This window comes from Manacus candei, unplaced genomic scaffold (assembly GCF_025592945.1).
Source record: "Manacus candei isolate 608988 ecotype Guabito, Panama unplaced genomic scaffold, ASM2559294v1 h1tg000007l, whole genome shotgun sequence".
Lineage (NCBI taxonomy): Eukaryota > Metazoa > Chordata > Aves > Passeriformes > Pipridae > Manacus > Manacus candei.
The window spans coordinates 4,473,773-4,490,438 of NW_026138055.1; the positions used below are offsets into that span (position 1 = coordinate 4,473,773).

Sequence of the window (16,666 nt, forward strand, 5' to 3'; positions counted from 1 at the left end):
CCCACACCAGCCCTGTGTGACCTCTCTGCCCCATTTCCTGCCAGAGCACGATTGCCCTGCTCTGTGTGACTGCTCTCCTGCTCTGCTTTCACTTGTTTGTGTGCATCGTGCAGCGTGGAATAAAGTCCTGCTTTCAACTGGCACTGACCCACAGGTAGATGTAGGGGGGGCTTGGGCCAGGTGCTGGCAGCTGGGGGTGCATGGGGGTCTCAGTGAGGCAAGGGCAGGGTTGTGCAGGCTGTGCCAGGGAAAGGCAGATACGGGCACTCCAGTGGACAAAGCACAGGACACAGCTCAGCCCATCAGCAATGGTCGTGTCTCCTCTGTGAAAATATATTTCAGAAAGGGGAGAAATATGGCTGGGCAGTGTGGAGTGAAGAACAATGTGGGAAACAGTCCTGAAGCAAACAGGGACAGGGAAGGAAGAGGGGGGTTGCTCCAGGTGCCAGAGTGGACATCCCCTGCAGCCTATGGAGAGGACCATGGTGAGGCAGCTGTGCCCCTGCAGTCCACACAAGTCCAGGAAGCAGCTCAGGTCCTTCAGCCCATGGATGACCACATGGCAGAGAAGGTGTGGTGGCTGTATCCTGAACAATTGCAGCCCATGCAGAGGCCACTCTGGAACCACCTTATCCTGAAGAATTGCAGCCCATGGCACGGACCCACGCTGGAGCAGGATAAAAGCGTGAGGAGGAAGGAGTGGAGACAGCTCAATAGGACCTGACTGTAGACCCCATTTTCTGTCCCTCTGCATTGCTGTAGGAGAGGAGGTAGAGACTCTGGGAATGAAGGAGTGAACTTGAGCCTGGAATGAATGGGGGGTAGAGGCAAAGGGTTTTAGTTTGTCTTTGTTTCTCATCACTTTATTTTCAAATGGCAATAAATGTAATTGTTTTTTTCCCTAGTTGAGTCTGTTCTTTCAGTGACAGTAACTGGTGAGCAATATCCCGGTATTTACATCGACCCATGACTATTTCAATCTTATTTTTCACCACCCCTTTATGCAAAGTGGGAGAGTAGGAGCAACTGGGTGGGTGTCTAACAGCTGCCCAAGGTCAACCCTCCACAGCAGGTTATCTGTACATGAAATAGTTGAGCAATACATTCAGCGCAGACAGCTCAGTGTGCAGCTACAGTGAAAGCTGCAGGTTGTGCTCTGGGCTGCAGGAAATGGCAGGAGCCCCAGGCATGGAGCCAAGACCCCAGGCTATCATGTGCATGCACTGGAAGGCTGTAAAAATGCCTGAACAGCCCTTCATTGAAGCAATTTTTCCCAATATCCAAGGTAAATCCCCCTGGTTCACCTGGACTTTGTTGCCTCTTGTTTTGTCCTTTTGGCCTGAGAGAACAGACTTGGCTACAACATCCTTTCAGGCAGTTGCAGAGAGCAGTAAAGTCCCCCCTGCACCTCCTTTTCTCCAGGCTGAGCCCCTCCAGCTCCCTCAGCTGCTCCTCATCACATTTGTGCTCCAGACCCTTCCCCAGCTCCATTGCCCTTCTCTGGACTCGTTCCAGCATCTCAATGTTTTTCTTGTCATGAGGGACCCAAAACGGAACCCAGGATTTGAGCTGAGGCTGGGACCCAACTGCAGGACCCTGCACTTGGCCTTGTCAGACCTCATGCTTTATAGGCCTCAGTCAATTGATCCAGCCTCTCCACATCCCTTTTGCTCAGCCTTCCTACCTTCCCACACACCAACACTACCACACCACTTGGTATCTCCTGACTAAGGGTGAACTTGATCCCCTCGTCCAGGTCATTGATAAAGATGTTACACAGAGTTGGCCCCAAAGCTGAGCAATGGGAAACACCACTGCTGATTGGCCACCAGCTGGATGCATCTCCGTTCACCACCACTCTGGGCCTGACCATCCAGACAGTTTCTTCCCCACTGAACAGGGCACCTCTCCAAGGTACAACACACCAGAGCAGAAAGCACAGAACGGGCCAAGCCAGGGAAAGAAACTTCTCAGTGCCCTTGGGTGGATCTCATCTGGCATCACAGACTTGGGAGTGTGTAGGTGGCACAGCAGCTGCCCCCTGGTTTACGGGGACTTCCTTCTGCTCCTTGTCTCTGTCTTCCAGCTCAGGCTGTTCAGTTCCCTGAGGACAACTGCTCTGACTGTTGTTAAAGACTGAGGCAAAGAAGGTATTAAGTACCTTAGCCTTCTTCTCATCCTTCCTGGCAATGTTTCCCCTCACTTCAAATAAAGGATGCAGATTTTCCGAGGCCCTCCTTTGCTTGCTGGTGGACTTGTAGAAACAATTCCTGTGATCCCTTATGGCAATGGCCAAATTAAGTTCTAGTTGGGGCCTCCATCAACATCATCAACTATCAAAAGAAACTATAGTTTTGCATGACTGCATCCAAACCAATGACATTGATGTTTTCTTGTCAATACAAAAAATAAAGGGTGTTGAAGATCTAACTAGAACTTGTATGAAAAGCCTACAAACTGTCTGAATGGATTTCATGGGAATGTGTGGCAGGCACCATCTTTTGCTGTTGAGATGATCTTCAGGTCGTCTGTAAAAAGCTTTCCATGTGTCAGTGCTCTAACAAGAATATTGGCCTGACAGAGTGATTGCATTTCTGTCCCTCAGAAAACAAAGGCATGATCATTCTGAAGAGAGAAAATACTCATCATTCATTTCTTGTAGCACTAGAGCTATTTTCTGTGATGTGAATTTTCCTGGATTACACCATCAGCCAAGATCTTGTTGGTACCTGTGGTCCCAGTGTGTCCTGTATTAACCCAGAGTCCAAGGGGCACTCAATGCACCTCATGATGAATTTTACCCTTTTCCTACATATGCTGAAACCTAACCCTGGGAAAAAAGATCCAACTTTCCTTTCAGTGCCTCCTCACTTTTTGGCTCTTCGCCTAATCTGCAGGCATTACCATGGGGAAAAGTCACATGGATTTCAATGCCTGTGAAGGATTAAAAGGAATTCCAGTTACAGCAACCCAGGATTCGAGGTGAGGCCTCACCAGTGCCCAGCACAGGGGGACGGTCACTGCCCTAGTCCTGCTGCCACACTATTGCTGACACAGGCCAGGTACCATTGGCCTTCTTGGCCACCTGGGCACACGCTGCCTCATGTTCAGCCCCTGCCAACCAGCACCCCCAGGGACTTTTTCAACAGGCAGCTTTCCAACCACCTCGTTTACTTGCTGGTGGACTTGTAAAAACAATTCCTGTAATGCCCTATGGCAATAACCAAATTAAGTTCGTGATGAATTTTACCCTTTTCCTGCATATGCTTAAACCTAACCCTGGAAAAAATGATCCAGCTTTCTTTTCAGTGCCTCCTCACTTTGTGGCTCTTCACTTAATCTTCAGGCATTACCATGGGGAAAAGACACATGGAATCACCCAACCTTACAACACATTTTCTATTCTGTCAATAAAAGAAAAGAAATTCAAAGCAAAGCATAAAGAAGAGAACAGGCAGTATGAGGAAATTAAAATTCTCTCAAGGCAATGCTCTGCCTTCCATCAACATCAACCATTATCAAAAGAAATAATATTTTTGAATGACTGCAGACAAAACTAATTTGTTCATTGTAGGCACCCAAGGGACAGAAGAATCCAGATCCTAAATCCTCACACGGATCAAACATGTGTCACCCACAAAATCACAACCCTGTCCTCTGCACAAAAACATCTCCACTCTTTGTGCCACCCAACACAGCCCTCCTGAACCAACATGCAAATCCTGCACACTGACACTGACACCAGGTAAGGGGATACTCAGCACATTTACATCCCTGCACCTGCCCTGCTCTCACGACAAGCGGCACCAAAATCCCCCCCACCAGCAGCTCTATAAAGCTCCTCTTTCCACACCTGACACTCAGGCAACAGCAGACGCTGACCTGTGTTTGGCATTGGTGCAACAGCCCCCTTGTCCAGCACAGCACTGCTCCCAGCTCCCAGGATGGAAGCTTGTCACTCTCCAGAGCAATCCAATGTCACCTCATATGCTGTCACGGCTGTGGACATCATCATCTTTGAGGCGTTGGTTGTCATGTGGATAAATGCTTTCATTGTTTCTGTGATTTGCATGGCCTGGGTCAGAAAGAAAACCTTGAACTCTGAGAAGATCTTGCTCCTTTTGGGAGGCTTGCTCCCAGGAGGTTTTGGTTTTTGTGCTTCTCATGAGTGTATTTATTTCTCTCAATAATTTATCCCAATTACCTTTGTGTTCTCCCCATATTTCCACTAGTTGTTTCTACTCAAAACTTTTGTGATTATTTCTACTTGTGGGTTTTTGCCAGTTTTCTGTGGTTTGTGCCTTTTATTGCATAAAAATTGCTAATTTCTCTTAGCAAGCCCTGAGAACATGACACCCAGCACAGCATCACTGCCCTGTGCACCAGCCCCACTCAGCTGCACCTGGAGGGGACACGTTATCCACCAGCACAGCCACAGTGCACAGCCCACATGGAGAGATGCACTGATGTGCCCAGCCTGGGGAAGCTGACCCAGAAGACATGTCACAGCTCTATGGGAGGGGTTGCCCAGTGCTGGCAGGGTATGGAAAACTGCTTTGGGTCACATTCCAAATTTTTGGGATTGAGAAGTGAATCAGTTAAAAATGTTTTTGCCGTGCAAGACTGTTGTTGAGCAGAGGGACAGCTTGGCAGTGACATTAATAAAACAAAACTCAATAGTAAATGAAATAAAAGCCATCTGGAGAGCTGGAGAAAGTCAACCTCTTCCTAAGGCAAGTAATACAGGGTTACATTTCAGGCTGGAAATAATGTTAAATTTCCTCTAATTCCAAACCCATCGACATGGAGGGATAGAAGGGTCAGGAAATATCTCTCCATAGCACCTGTTTCTCAGAGCATTCCTCTCCAGCTCTTAATGACATCAACAGACTTTTGTTAACAGCGTAAGCCCAATCTACACTCTTGCTGACATTGGTTTAGATCAGCAGCAAATACCAGTAAGAAAACATCACTTTGATAAGGGTTGTTCAGTTCATCTTCAGACCCTCCGCTATTGAAATAACTGATATTCTCCTCACAAACATATATGCAGAGAGGAAGAAGAAAACAAAAACAAACCCAAAAAAGTCAAAAACACCCAAACCCTAAATCTACACTATGTTTTCTGTTCAGTCACCAAACCCAGAGAAAATTCACACTAGAGCATAAAGCACAGAACAGGCCATGAGCTCTCAAAAGAAACAGTATTTTTACATGACTGCATTCAAAACAAGCCATGACACCGGCATTTTCTAGGCAATATGAAATAAAGGATAATGAAGTTCTCACCAGAACTTTATGAAAAATCCATGGATTGTCTGAATGTATTTCAATGCAATGTGTGGCAGGTACCATGTTTTCTTGTTGAGATGAACACCAGGACTTATGTAAAATCATTTCCATGTGTCAGTGCTGTAGTGAGAGCCTTCACAAAAACATGCAAATAGAAACATGTGACAGGAGTATTGACATGACATAGTGACATGACATTTATGTCCCTAAGATAAAAGGGCATCATCATTCTGAAGAGACAAAATGCTGGGGGTTTATTTCTTGTAGCCATAGAGCTATTTCTTGTGACTTCATATTTTCCTGGTTACACCACAGCATCAGCTGAGGCCTCGTTGGCACCTGTGGTCCCGATGTGCTACGTCCTGTACAAACCCAGAGTCTAAGAGCACTCCATGTCCTACAGAGCTCCATAAACCTTGCCTATTAAAAACCCAACAGCTTTCAGAATTTAAATTAATTTGGAAGCTTGACAGGATTTCAGGGTGCAGGGAGCCCAGCATGGTCCCATCGCTAAAACTCTTCCCATTGCCAACACATGAGATTTGAATCCTGGCACAGAGACTCGTGCTGACTTGTATCCTTTTCCTGCACATTCTACAACTTAATCCTGGAAACGAAAGTCCTGCTTTTCATTCAATGCCCTCCCACATCCCCTATGTGGCTCTTCACTAAACATTAAGGCATTAAGAGTGGGGAAACCAACAGGGATTTCAGTGCCTGTGGAGGCTAAAAAAGAACTCCTGTTATCCAGCATCTTAGTTGAACTTGAGAGCTCCTGGACTCTCAGATGAAAGAGTGCAGTGATTCCCCTGATGTGCTTTGCTAAGAGAACACCCTGCTCACCAAGAGCATCACTGGTGGCCAAGGGACAGAAGAATCCAGATCCTAAATCCTCACAGGGATCAAACAAGGGTCACCCACAAAATCACAACACTGTCCTCTGCACAAAAACATCTCCACTCTCTGTGCCACCCAACACAGCCCTCCTGAACCAACATGCAAATCCTGCACACTGACACTGACACCAGGTAAGGGGATACCCAGCACATTTACATCCCTGCACCTGCCCTGCTCTCAAGATGAGAGGCACCAAAATCCCCCCACTAGCAGCTCTATAAAGCTCCTCTTTCCACACCTGACACTCAGGCAACAGCAGACGCTGACCTGTGTTTGGCATTGGTGCAACAGCCCCCTTGTCCAGCACAGCACTGCTCCCAGCTCCCAGGATGGAAACTTGTCACCCTCCAGAGCAATCCAGTGTCACCTCATATGCTGCCACAGCTGTGGCCATTGTCACCCTTGAGGCGTTGGCTGGCATGTGGATAAATGCTTTCATTGTTTCTGTGATTTGCATGGCTTGGGTCAAGAAGAAAACCTTGAACTCTAATGAGAAGATCTTGCTGGTTTTGGGATCCTCCAGGTTTTGGTTTTTGTGCATTGCATGGCTATATTTCTTTCTTTCAACAATGTATCACAATTACAAATATGTTCACCCCATATTTCAACTACTTGCAGTTGCTCATAGATTTTTTAATTGTTCCGAAGTTTCTGTGTCAGCCTGTCTTTGTGTCTTTTATTGTATAAAAATTGCCAATTTTAGGAACAGTTTCTTTATCTATCTGAAAGTAAAAATTGACAGAATGGTGCCCTGGCTCTTGTTGGGGTCAGTGTTTTTCTCCCTGGTTATTGGAATCCTTCTCTTTGAACTCATTGATAAACCTCAATGTAACAATTCCACTGGTCTAGAAAATTTGTGGAAAGTGAAAATCAAGATAGATGAACATTTTCTTCCTATTTATTTTATCACTGGCTTTGGATATGCTGCTTCATTCGTAGCAGTCATCCTTTCTGTCCTTCTCCTTCTCTTTTCTCTCTGGAGACACAAATGCAACATGCAGACAAACTCCATGAAGGACCTCAGCATGGATGCCCACATCAAAGCCATGAAATCTATTCTCTCCTTCTTCGTAATGTACAACATCAACATTATATCTTTGATTGTGACACTAATTTATTCAGCGGAGGGGAAAAGTGTCATGATGTTTCTTATTTATGTATTTCAGTATGCTTTTCCAGGTGTTCATTCCCTTATTCTCATTTTCAGCAACCCCAAGTTGAAAAACACACTGCTAAGGATTCTGCCCTGTGTGATATGCAAGGTTTGCATGAGGTAAGAACTGTAGCAAAAGCTGCAGCCCATGCAAATTGTTGACCTTTCACTATAGAGAACAAGTCAATATCTAATACAACTCTCCTGGCATCACAGATGGTAGAGATGTTTACTCTTCCCCATCTAAGTTAAGAAAACTGCATTCAAATATTTTGACCTAGATTATTGTGACTTAATTACTATTATCATCATTGAGTTTAGATAATTTTTGAGCTGAATTATTGTCAATAACAACTTCATTTAGACCTGGTACCTGGGCTGGATGCAAAAGGGCAATAAGAATACTGCAAACCTGCCACAAGTGCTTCATCATCTGCTGCTAAAACTATTATTAGTAACATTGTTTAGTTTAGATAATTTTTTGAGCTCAATTATTAACATTGACAACTTCATTTAGTTCTTGTATATGGGTCGGTTGCAAAAGGGCAATAACAATAATGTAAACCTGCTGCAAATATTTAGGTATTCACTGATTGAAAACACTGAACTAAACAACAGATTTATTTCTGTTTTAGTTTACATTTCTTTCTGCTCTGGCCCTGTCCTAGTGTAATATGATGAGCTGTATCACTGTTGGGCAGTGGTTGATAACTGATGTGTGAACATGTTGATCCCTGTCACTCTCCACAGGTGGTCACTGACACACAAACAGTGATGCAGGAATGGTCGTGGGGGGCACAGGTGGGTGCAGAGCATACTGCCCACACCAGTCCTGAGTGTCTTTTCTGCCCCACTTCCTGCAAGAACAGGATTGCCCTGCTCTGTGTGACTGCTCTCCCACTCTGCTTTTACTTGTAGATGAGATCGGCTCTTCCCAGTGGAGTCTGGCTCAGTAAAACATCTGGGAAAGTGGGATTTGTGCAAGGTACAGCATGGAATAAAATCCTGCTGTCATCTCACAGTGACCCACAGGCAGAGGTACAGGGTGCTTGGGTCATGTGCTGGCAGCTGGGGACCCGTGGGTGTCTCAGTGAGGCAAGGTCAAGGCCGCCCTTTGCCAGGGAAAGCCACTTCAATGCTCTCAAAAGAATCCACCGCAGGACACAGCTCAGCCCACCAGTGATGGTCATGGTTCTTCTGTGAAAAGACAATTTAAGTGGTGTAAAAACTCAGACTGGTAAGGTGGATTGAGGAAAATTTTAAGAAACAGTCCTGAAGCAACAGGGACAGCGAAGGAAGGGGAGAGGTTGCTCCAGGTGCCAGAGTGGACATTCCCCTGCAGCCCCTGGAGAGGACCGTGGTGAGGCAGCTGTGCCCCTGCAGCCCATGGAAGTCCATGAAGAAGCTGAGATCCACCTTCAGCCCATGGATGACCCACCAGCACAGTAGGTGTGGTGGGTGTATCCTGAAGGATTGCAGCCCTGAAGGATTGCAGCCCATGGAGAGCCACTCTGCAGCCAGCTTATCCTGAAGGACTGTAGCCCATGGGAAGGACACTCACGGAAGAAGGAGAAGAGCGTGAGGAGGAAGGAGTGGAATCAGCTTGTTATGATGTGACTGCAAACTCTATTTTCTGTCCCCCTGCATTCTGTAGGGGAGGAGGTAGAGACTCTGGGAAGGAAGGAGTGACGTTGTGTCTGGGATAATATGAGGGTGGAGACAAGGAGCTAAGCTGGGTTCACAGGCACCCAGCTTGAGATGTTTCTATTTTACTGTGCCATGATTAAATTGCTTTAAAGATCCAGACATCTGAGATTCTGCTATGGGAAAACCAGTGTGCAGCTGGTAAGGAAACCTGGTCTGACTCAGGGGGGGTGGGGTGTGCAGGGGCTCAAGTGGGGCACCCGGGGGCTCACAGGAGCTGCCCCCTGCAAAGGGGCTTCGGTCCCAGCAATGAAAGTCTCTGGTGGAGGGGTGGGACTGCCAGAGTGCCTCCTGGATGGGGAGACAGGAAAGTTTCCTTAACACCAGCATGAACAGAGCAGAACCACAATTGTTTCTTTATGTCACCAGCTCAGGTGGCTCAGGGGGACGTTTTACCTCGTGCCCAAGGCCAAGGTGTGCACTTCTCATAACATCACCTTCAAAACGCTTCCTCCCTATCCATGAAATGAGAAAAACAACCATTTAGGCCAGAGTAACTTCTCAACCACTGTGCTATCCCCTTTTTCCAAACACAGTCTATCAGATTGCCTCACTACCAACCCACCTCTTTAAACAGCAACTCCCCAGAAACTAGCAAATAAATAACTAATGCCACTTTAGAACATGGAAGCCCTCCTTCTGTGCCTAAGCAGGATTTGAGGTTGAATTAACATTTCCATAACAAGTCCATAACACCTGCCCAGAGGAGATTTTTATTCTCTTTCCCAGGATTGTGTCCTGAAACAATTGTGACCTTCTGAGCATTGAAGTTGAGTTATGGATGGAATGGATTTGCCCAGAGTCAATTGGGCATCTAAGAGCCTAAGTAGTTAGCAAACCAAGGTGAACCATCTGGGATTTGGGTTGGACCTGATGATCTCAGAGGTCTTTTCCAACCCGGCTGATTCCATGATTCTATGATTTCCCATCAGAAAGGAGAAAGACAAGGACTGTGGACGGTAAGGAAGTTCAGCCTGAGCCAAGCTCTGATAGACACAATTCAATTTGTGTGAGATGTCTCTCAAATCCCAGTACATCTGTGTGCCCATTCAGATGCAGAATCACAGGGGTCTGGTGCCATTTGAGATGCACAAGGGCATCGAAAATATGCACATTGGCGTGTAGATATGAAGTCTTGGGGACTTCTCCTCCTTTTTCAGTGGTGCTGGAGGGCATGGATTTGAATTAAAAGCTGACACCTATGTTTCAAGCACCTGATCCAGATCTTCTATGCTTTGAAAACCCAGCATTTGAGACTCTGATGTTATACTCTTATTTTTTTAAGGTGCCAGATTCTTCACATGGAGCTGAGCCCAAGCCCCAGGCATGGTCTGGTCCTGCTCATTTTACAGTTTCATGTCATATCCCTTTATAAGCAGGGATAGTAGAGAGAGGACTGGGATAGATGAAGGCAGTTCATCTTCTGACCTGCTGGAGTAGAATTAGCTTCTATTGTCCTCACACACATACAGAGAGATGAAAAAGTTAAAAACAAAACAAAACAAAACAAATAAAGAAAAGAAAAACCAAAACCAACCCCCAAGTAACCCAACTAAACCAAGAAATAAAACAAAGAACTACTACTAAGCCTACACCATATTTTCTGTTCTATCAGCCAAAGCAGACGAAACTTGGAATTACAGAATAGAAACACAGAATCATTAAGCTTGGAAAAGACCTCTAAGATCATCCATACCAACCAAGCACTGCCAAGCCCACCACTAAACCATGTCTCTCAGCACCACAGCTGCACAACTTGTGAGCTTCCAGGAACAGTGATTCCACCACTTCCTTGGGCAGCCTGGGTTAATGCCAGAACAGTGAAGCAATTTTTCCCAAAATGCGGTGTAAACCCCCCTGTTTCATCTGGAGGTCATTTCCTCTCATCTTGTCCTTGTGGCCTGAAAGAACAGACCAATACCCACGTGGCTACAGCGTCCTTTCAGGCAGATGCAGAGAGCAACAAAGTCCCCCCTGCACCTCCTTTCCTCCAGGCTGAGCCTCTCCAGCTCCCTCAGCTGCTCCTCATCACATTTGTGCTCCAGACCCTTCCCCAGCTCCATTGCTCTTCTCTGGACTCGTTCCAGCATCTCAATGTCTTTCTTGAATTGAGGGGCCCAAAACTGAAACCAGGATTTGAGCTGAGGCCTCACCACTGCCCAGCACAGGGGGACGGTCAAACATGGGTACTCACAAAATCACAACACTGTCCACAGCACAAAAACAACTCTGCTCTTTGTGCAACCCAACACAGCCCTCCTGAACCAACATGCAAATCCTGCACACTGACACTGACACCAGGTAAGGGCATACCCAGCACATTTACATCCCTGCACCTGCCCTGCTCTCAAGACAAGCGGCACCAAAATCCCCCCCACCAGCAGCTCTATAAAGCTCCTCTTTCCACACCTGACACTCAGGCAACAGCAGACGCTGACCTGTGTTTGGCATTGGTGCAACAGCCCCTTGTCCAGCACAGCACTGCTCCCAGCTCCCAGGATGGAAGCTTGTCACCCTCCAGAGCAATCCAATGTCACTGCATACGGTGCCACAGCTGTGGCCATCATCACCTTTGAAGCGTTCGCTGGCATGTGGATAAATGCTTTCATGTTTTCTGTGATTTGCATGGCCTGGATCAAAAGGAAAACCTTGAACTCTAATGAGAAGATCTTGCTGTTTCTGGGATGCTCCCGGTTTTGGGTTTTGTGCTTCTCATGGGTATATTCCCTTTTTTCAATAATTTATCCCAATTACTTTTATGTTCCACCCACATATACTCTAATTTTATCTATTCAGAACTTTTTTGAGTGTTCCAATTTGTGGGTTTCAGCCTGTCTTTGTGGTTTTTATTGTATAAAAATTGCCAATTTCAGGAACAGCTTCTTCATCTACCTGAAAGTAAAAATTGACAGGATTGTGCCCTGGCTCTTGTTGGGGTCAGTGCTTTTCTCCCTGGTTATTGGAATCCTTGTCTATGATTTTGTTCATAAACCACACTGTAACAATTCCACCAGTGAAGGAAATTTTTCAAAAGTGAGTATCAGAATGGAGGAACATATTTTGTCTATTTTTTTAATCTATGGCTTTGAGTTTGTCACTTCATTCATGGCAGTCATCTTGTCTGCCCTTCTCCTTCTCTTTTCTCTCTGGAGACACAAACGCAACATGGAGACAATGATGAACCTCAGCATGGATGCCCACATCAAAGCCATGAAATTTATTCTCTCCTTCTTTGTAATATACAGCATCAACTTCGCATGTTTGATATTGAATATGGTTTATACCACAGAGAATGGAAGTCCTGTGGTATTTCTTCTTTATGTACTTCTCTACACCTTTGCTGTTGTTCATTCCCTTATTCTGATTTTCAGCAATCCCAAATTGGAAAAGTCAATGCTAAGGATTCTGGCCTGTGTGAAGTGTAAGTTTTGCATGAGGTAGGAAGTGTAGTAAAAGCTGGAGCCCTTGAAAAATACTGATATTTCATTATAGAAAACAAATCTTTTAATCTGTAATGCAATTTTCCAGGTAGTGTGGATGATACAGATGTTCTAGAAAACTTCATGAAAATTCTTTAAACCACATGAGTATGCGTTAAATCATTATCACTTCATTTAGATAAACCTTTGAGCTAAATTATTGTCAATAACAAATTCATTTAGCTCTGGTCACATGGGCTGTATGTAAAAAGGCAATGACAATACTGCAAACCTTCCTCAAACACTTTGGCATTTGCTGATTGAAATGACTGAACTGAACAACAGGTTTATCTCTATTTTGGTTTACATTTCTTTCTGCTGTGGCTCTGTTCCTTGTAATATTTCCAGTTGTATCAGTGCCTGTCAGCGTGGGTGGGTTGGGCGTTCCCTGAAGGACTGCATCCTATGGAGACCCCATGCTGGAACTGCTTATGCTGAAGGACTGCAGCCCATGGGTGGGACCCACACCTGAGCAGAGGAAGAGCAGGAAGAAAAAGAAGTGGAGGAGACAACATGTTATGAACTGACCACAAACTCCCTTTTCTGTCACACTCTGCCACTGAGGGGGAGGAGGTGGAGAAGGTGAGAATGTGAGAGTGAATTTTGGCCAGTAATGAAGGAGGGGAGAAGGCGAGGGGTTCTAGTTTTGTGTTTTTTTCTTATTATCCTACTCTATATTCAATTGGCAATAAATTTAATTTTCCCCAAGTCAAGTCTATTTTGCTTGTGACAGTAACTGGTGAGTGATCTCTCTGTCTTTATCTTGAGCCATGAGTGTTTCTATCCTATCTTCCCTCTCTGCCCTGTTGTAGAGTGGGAGTGAAGGAGAGGCTGCATGAGGGTCCAGCAGGTGTCCAAATTTAACCATATACAGCAAGCCATGTAAATTTAAAATAGTTCCAGCATCCACAGAACAGAATCTTATTTGTTCATCTCTGTCACCAGCTCAGGCTCAGGGGGACATTTTACCTCATCCCAAGCGCCAGTTTTGCATTTCTCATAATAACACCTTCAAACACGCTTCCTTCCTCTTCATGAAATGCGAGAAACAACCATTTAGGCCAGAGCAACCTCTCAACCACTGTAATATCTCCTTTCCCAAACACCACACAATCTCTCAGGCTGCCTCACACCAACCAACCCATCTCTCTTTAAACAGCAACTGCCCAGAAACAAGTAAACAAATAACTAATGCCACTTTATAAAATGCTAGTCCTCCTTCTCTGTCTAAGGAGGATTTGGGGTTGAATTAAGATTTCCATATAAAGTTTATAATACCTGCCCAGAGGAGATTTTTATTCTGTTTCTCAGGATTGCATCCTGAACCAATTGTGGCCTTCTGAGCATTAAAGTTTAGTTATGGATGCAATGGATTCCCCCAGTAGAAACTGCAGGACTAAGAGCCTAAGTAGTTAGTGAACTAACTAGTTAGGCTACTCATCTGGGATTTCCCATATAAAGGAGAAAGACAAGGATTGTGGAGAGGGAAGAGGTTTAGCCTGAACCAAGTTCAGGTGGAAGCAATTCAGTCTGATGCAATTCTTCTGATGCAGAAACACACGGGTCTGGTGCTACATGAGATGCAAAAAGGGCATCCAAAAGTGGCTGGTAGATGAAAAACTGAGAGATTCTTTCCCCTTCTCAAGTGGTGCTGGAGAGCATGGATTTGAATTAAAAGCAGACATCTGTATTTCAAGCGCCTGACCAACATCTTCCTGCTTTAAAAACCCAGCATTTGAGACTCTGATTTACATCCTTATTTTTTTAAAGGTGTGAGATTCTCCAAGTAGAACTGAACACAAACTCCAGTCCCGGTATGGTCCTTTTGGTGTAATATCTTCATTTAATTTCCCTGTACAAGCACAATCCCATCAGAGACACTTCATCTTCAGACCTGTTGTATTACACATAACATCTATTCTTCTCATATACATCTAGAGAGAAGAAGAAAGAAAGAAGGAAAACAAACAAGCAAGCAAAAAAAGCCACCTACACCATTTATTGTGGTTTTTTCAGCAAAACAAGAGGAAATTCAGAGTAAAGGATAAAGAAGAAAACAGGCAATATCAGAAAATGAAAATTCTCTCAAGGCAATACGCTAACATCCAACAATATAAAAACTATGAAAAGAAATAATATTTTTGAATGACTGCAGACAAAACTAATTTGCTCATTGTAGTTGACTGAAGCACAGAAAAGTCCAGATCCTGAAGCCTCACAGGGATCAAAATGGGTCAGTCACAGAATCACCACGCTGTCCACAGCACAAGAACATCTCCACTCTCTGTGCCACCCCACACAGCCCTCCTGAACCAACATGCAAATCCTGCAAACTGACACTGACACCAGGTAAGGGCATACCCAGCACATTTACATCCCTGCACCTGCCCTGCTCTCAAGACAAGCGGCACCAAAATCCCCCCCACCAGCAGCTCTATAAAGCTCCTCTTTCCACACCTGACACTCAGGCAACAGCAGACGCTGACCTGTGTTTGGCATTGGTGCAACAGCCCCTTGTCCAGTACAGCACTGCTCCCAGCTCCCAGGATGGAAGCTTGTCACTCTCAAGAACAGTTCAATATCACTTCATATGATGCCACAGCTGTGGCTATAGTGACCCTTGAGGCGTTTGCTGGCATGTGGATAAATGCTTTCATTGTTTCTGTGATTTGCATGGCTTGGGTCAAGAAGAAAACCTTGAACTCTAATGAGAAGATCTTGCTGTTACTGGGATGCTCCCGGTTTTGGTATTTGTGCATCTCATGGGTATATTTCTTTCTTTCAATAATTTATCCCCATTTCCTGTATGTTCAACCCACACTTCAACTAGTTGCATCTATTCAGAGCTTTTTAAGTTATTCCAGTCTGTGGTTTTCAGCCTGTCTTTGTGTTTTTTATTGCATAAAAATTGCCAATTTCAGGAACAGCTTCTTCATCTACCTGAAAGTAAAAATTGACAGGATGGTGCCCTGGCTCTTGTTGGGGTCAGTGCTTTTCTCCCTGGTTATTGGCATCATTGTCTATGATATCGCTAATAAACCGCACTGTAACAACCGCAATTCCACTGGACGAGGTAATTTTTGGAAAGCAAGTATCAAAATGGATAAACATTTTTTCCCTTCTTTTTTTATTGCTGGCTTTGGATATGCTGTTTCATTCATGGCAGTCACCTTTTCTGCCCTTCTCCTTCTCTTTTCCCTCTGGAAACACAAACACAACATGCAGACAAACTCCGTGAAGGACCTCAGCATGGATGCCCACATCAAAGCTATGAAATCCATTCTCTCCTTTTTTGTAATGTACAGCATCAACTTTGCATCTTTGATCTTGACACTGGTTTATGCCACGAGGAAGGGAAGTCCTGTGACGTTTCTCATTTTAGTATTTCAATACGCTTTTCCGGGTGCTCATTCACTTATTCTCATTTTTGGCAATCCCAAACTGGAAAAGACATTGCTAAGGATTCTGCTCTCTGTGACGTTCAAGGCTTGCATGAGGTAGGAACTGTAAAAAACTGCTGTAGCACTTGCAAAATGTCGATATTTCATTCTAGAAAGGGAGTCATTTAATCTCTCATGCAACTCTCCAGGCAATGTAGATCATACAGATGTTCAGTCTTTATCACTGAGATTAAGAAGATATCATTCAAATCCTATGAACTAAAATAGTGTGGCTTAAATAAAATATTTTCAATTACAATTTCATCCAGGTAATTCTTTGAGTTAAATTATTGCCAATAAAAAATTTATTTAGACCTGGTACATGGGCTGGTTACAGAAGGGCAATAACAATACTGCAAACTTTCCTCAAACACTTTAGTATTTGCTGACTGAAACAACCAAAATAACAACAGGTTTATCTCTGTTTTAGTTTACGTTACTTTCTGCTGTTCTAGTGTAATATGATGAGCTGTATAACTGTTGGGCAGTGGTTGATAACTGATGTGTGAACATGTTGATCCCTGTCACTCTCCACAGGTGGTCACTGACACACAAACAGTGATGCAGGAATGGCCGTGGGGGGCACAGGTGGGTGCAGAGCCCACTGCCCACACCAGGGGTCCTCTCTGCCCCACTTCCTGCAAGAACAGGATTGCCCTGCTCTGTGTGACTGCTCTCCTGCTCTGCTTTTACTTGTAGGT

General features: G+C 44.8%; 4 protein-coding genes across 4 annotated transcripts in view; 3 read left to right on the forward strand and 1 right to left on the reverse strand.

Annotated features, from left to right (window-relative positions):
* ANKRD66 (ankyrin repeat domain 66) overlaps positions 1–16,666 on the reverse strand; it is a 75,090-nt gene that overhangs the window by 45,443 nt on the left and 12,981 nt on the right. The gene's annotated exons all lie outside the window — the stretch shown is intronic.
* Positions 3,662–16,029, forward strand: LOC127481376 (taste receptor type 2 member 9-like). Its single transcript, XM_051810603.1, has 2 exons — positions 3,662–3,745; positions 14,875–16,029. The coding sequence occupies exon 2, from the start codon at positions 15,073–15,075 to the stop codon at positions 16,024–16,026; it is 954 nt and encodes a 317-aa protein (XP_051666563.1). The 5' UTR covers positions 3,662–3,745; positions 14,875–15,072; the 3' UTR covers positions 16,027–16,029.
* Positions 6,519–7,466, forward strand: LOC127481381 (taste receptor type 2 member 9-like). Its single transcript, XM_051810617.1, has one exon. The coding sequence runs from the start codon at positions 6,519–6,521 to the stop codon at positions 7,464–7,466; it is 948 nt and encodes a 315-aa protein (XP_051666577.1).
* LOC127481389 (taste receptor type 2 member 9-like) lies at positions 11,284–16,106 on the forward strand. The gene is made up of 2 exons (XM_051810647.1): positions 11,284–12,483; positions 16,023–16,106. The coding sequence occupies exons 1-2, from the start codon at positions 11,546–11,548 to the stop codon at positions 16,024–16,026; spliced, it is 942 nt and encodes a 313-aa protein (XP_051666607.1). The 5' UTR covers positions 11,284–11,545; the 3' UTR covers positions 16,027–16,106.

What these genes read in the sequence shown, in the direction of transcription:
- LOC127481381 (XM_051810617.1), top strand. Translation starts at nt 6,519, where the DNA reads ATGGAAACTTGTCACCCTCCAGAGCAATCCAGTGTCACCTCATATGCT.
- LOC127481389 (XM_051810647.1), top strand. Translation starts at nt 11,546, where the DNA reads ATGGAAGCTTGTCACCCTCCAGAGCAATCCAATGTCACTGCATACGGT.
- LOC127481376 (XM_051810603.1), top strand. Translation starts at nt 15,073, where the DNA reads ATGGAAGCTTGTCACTCTCAAGAACAGTTCAATATCACTTCATATGAT.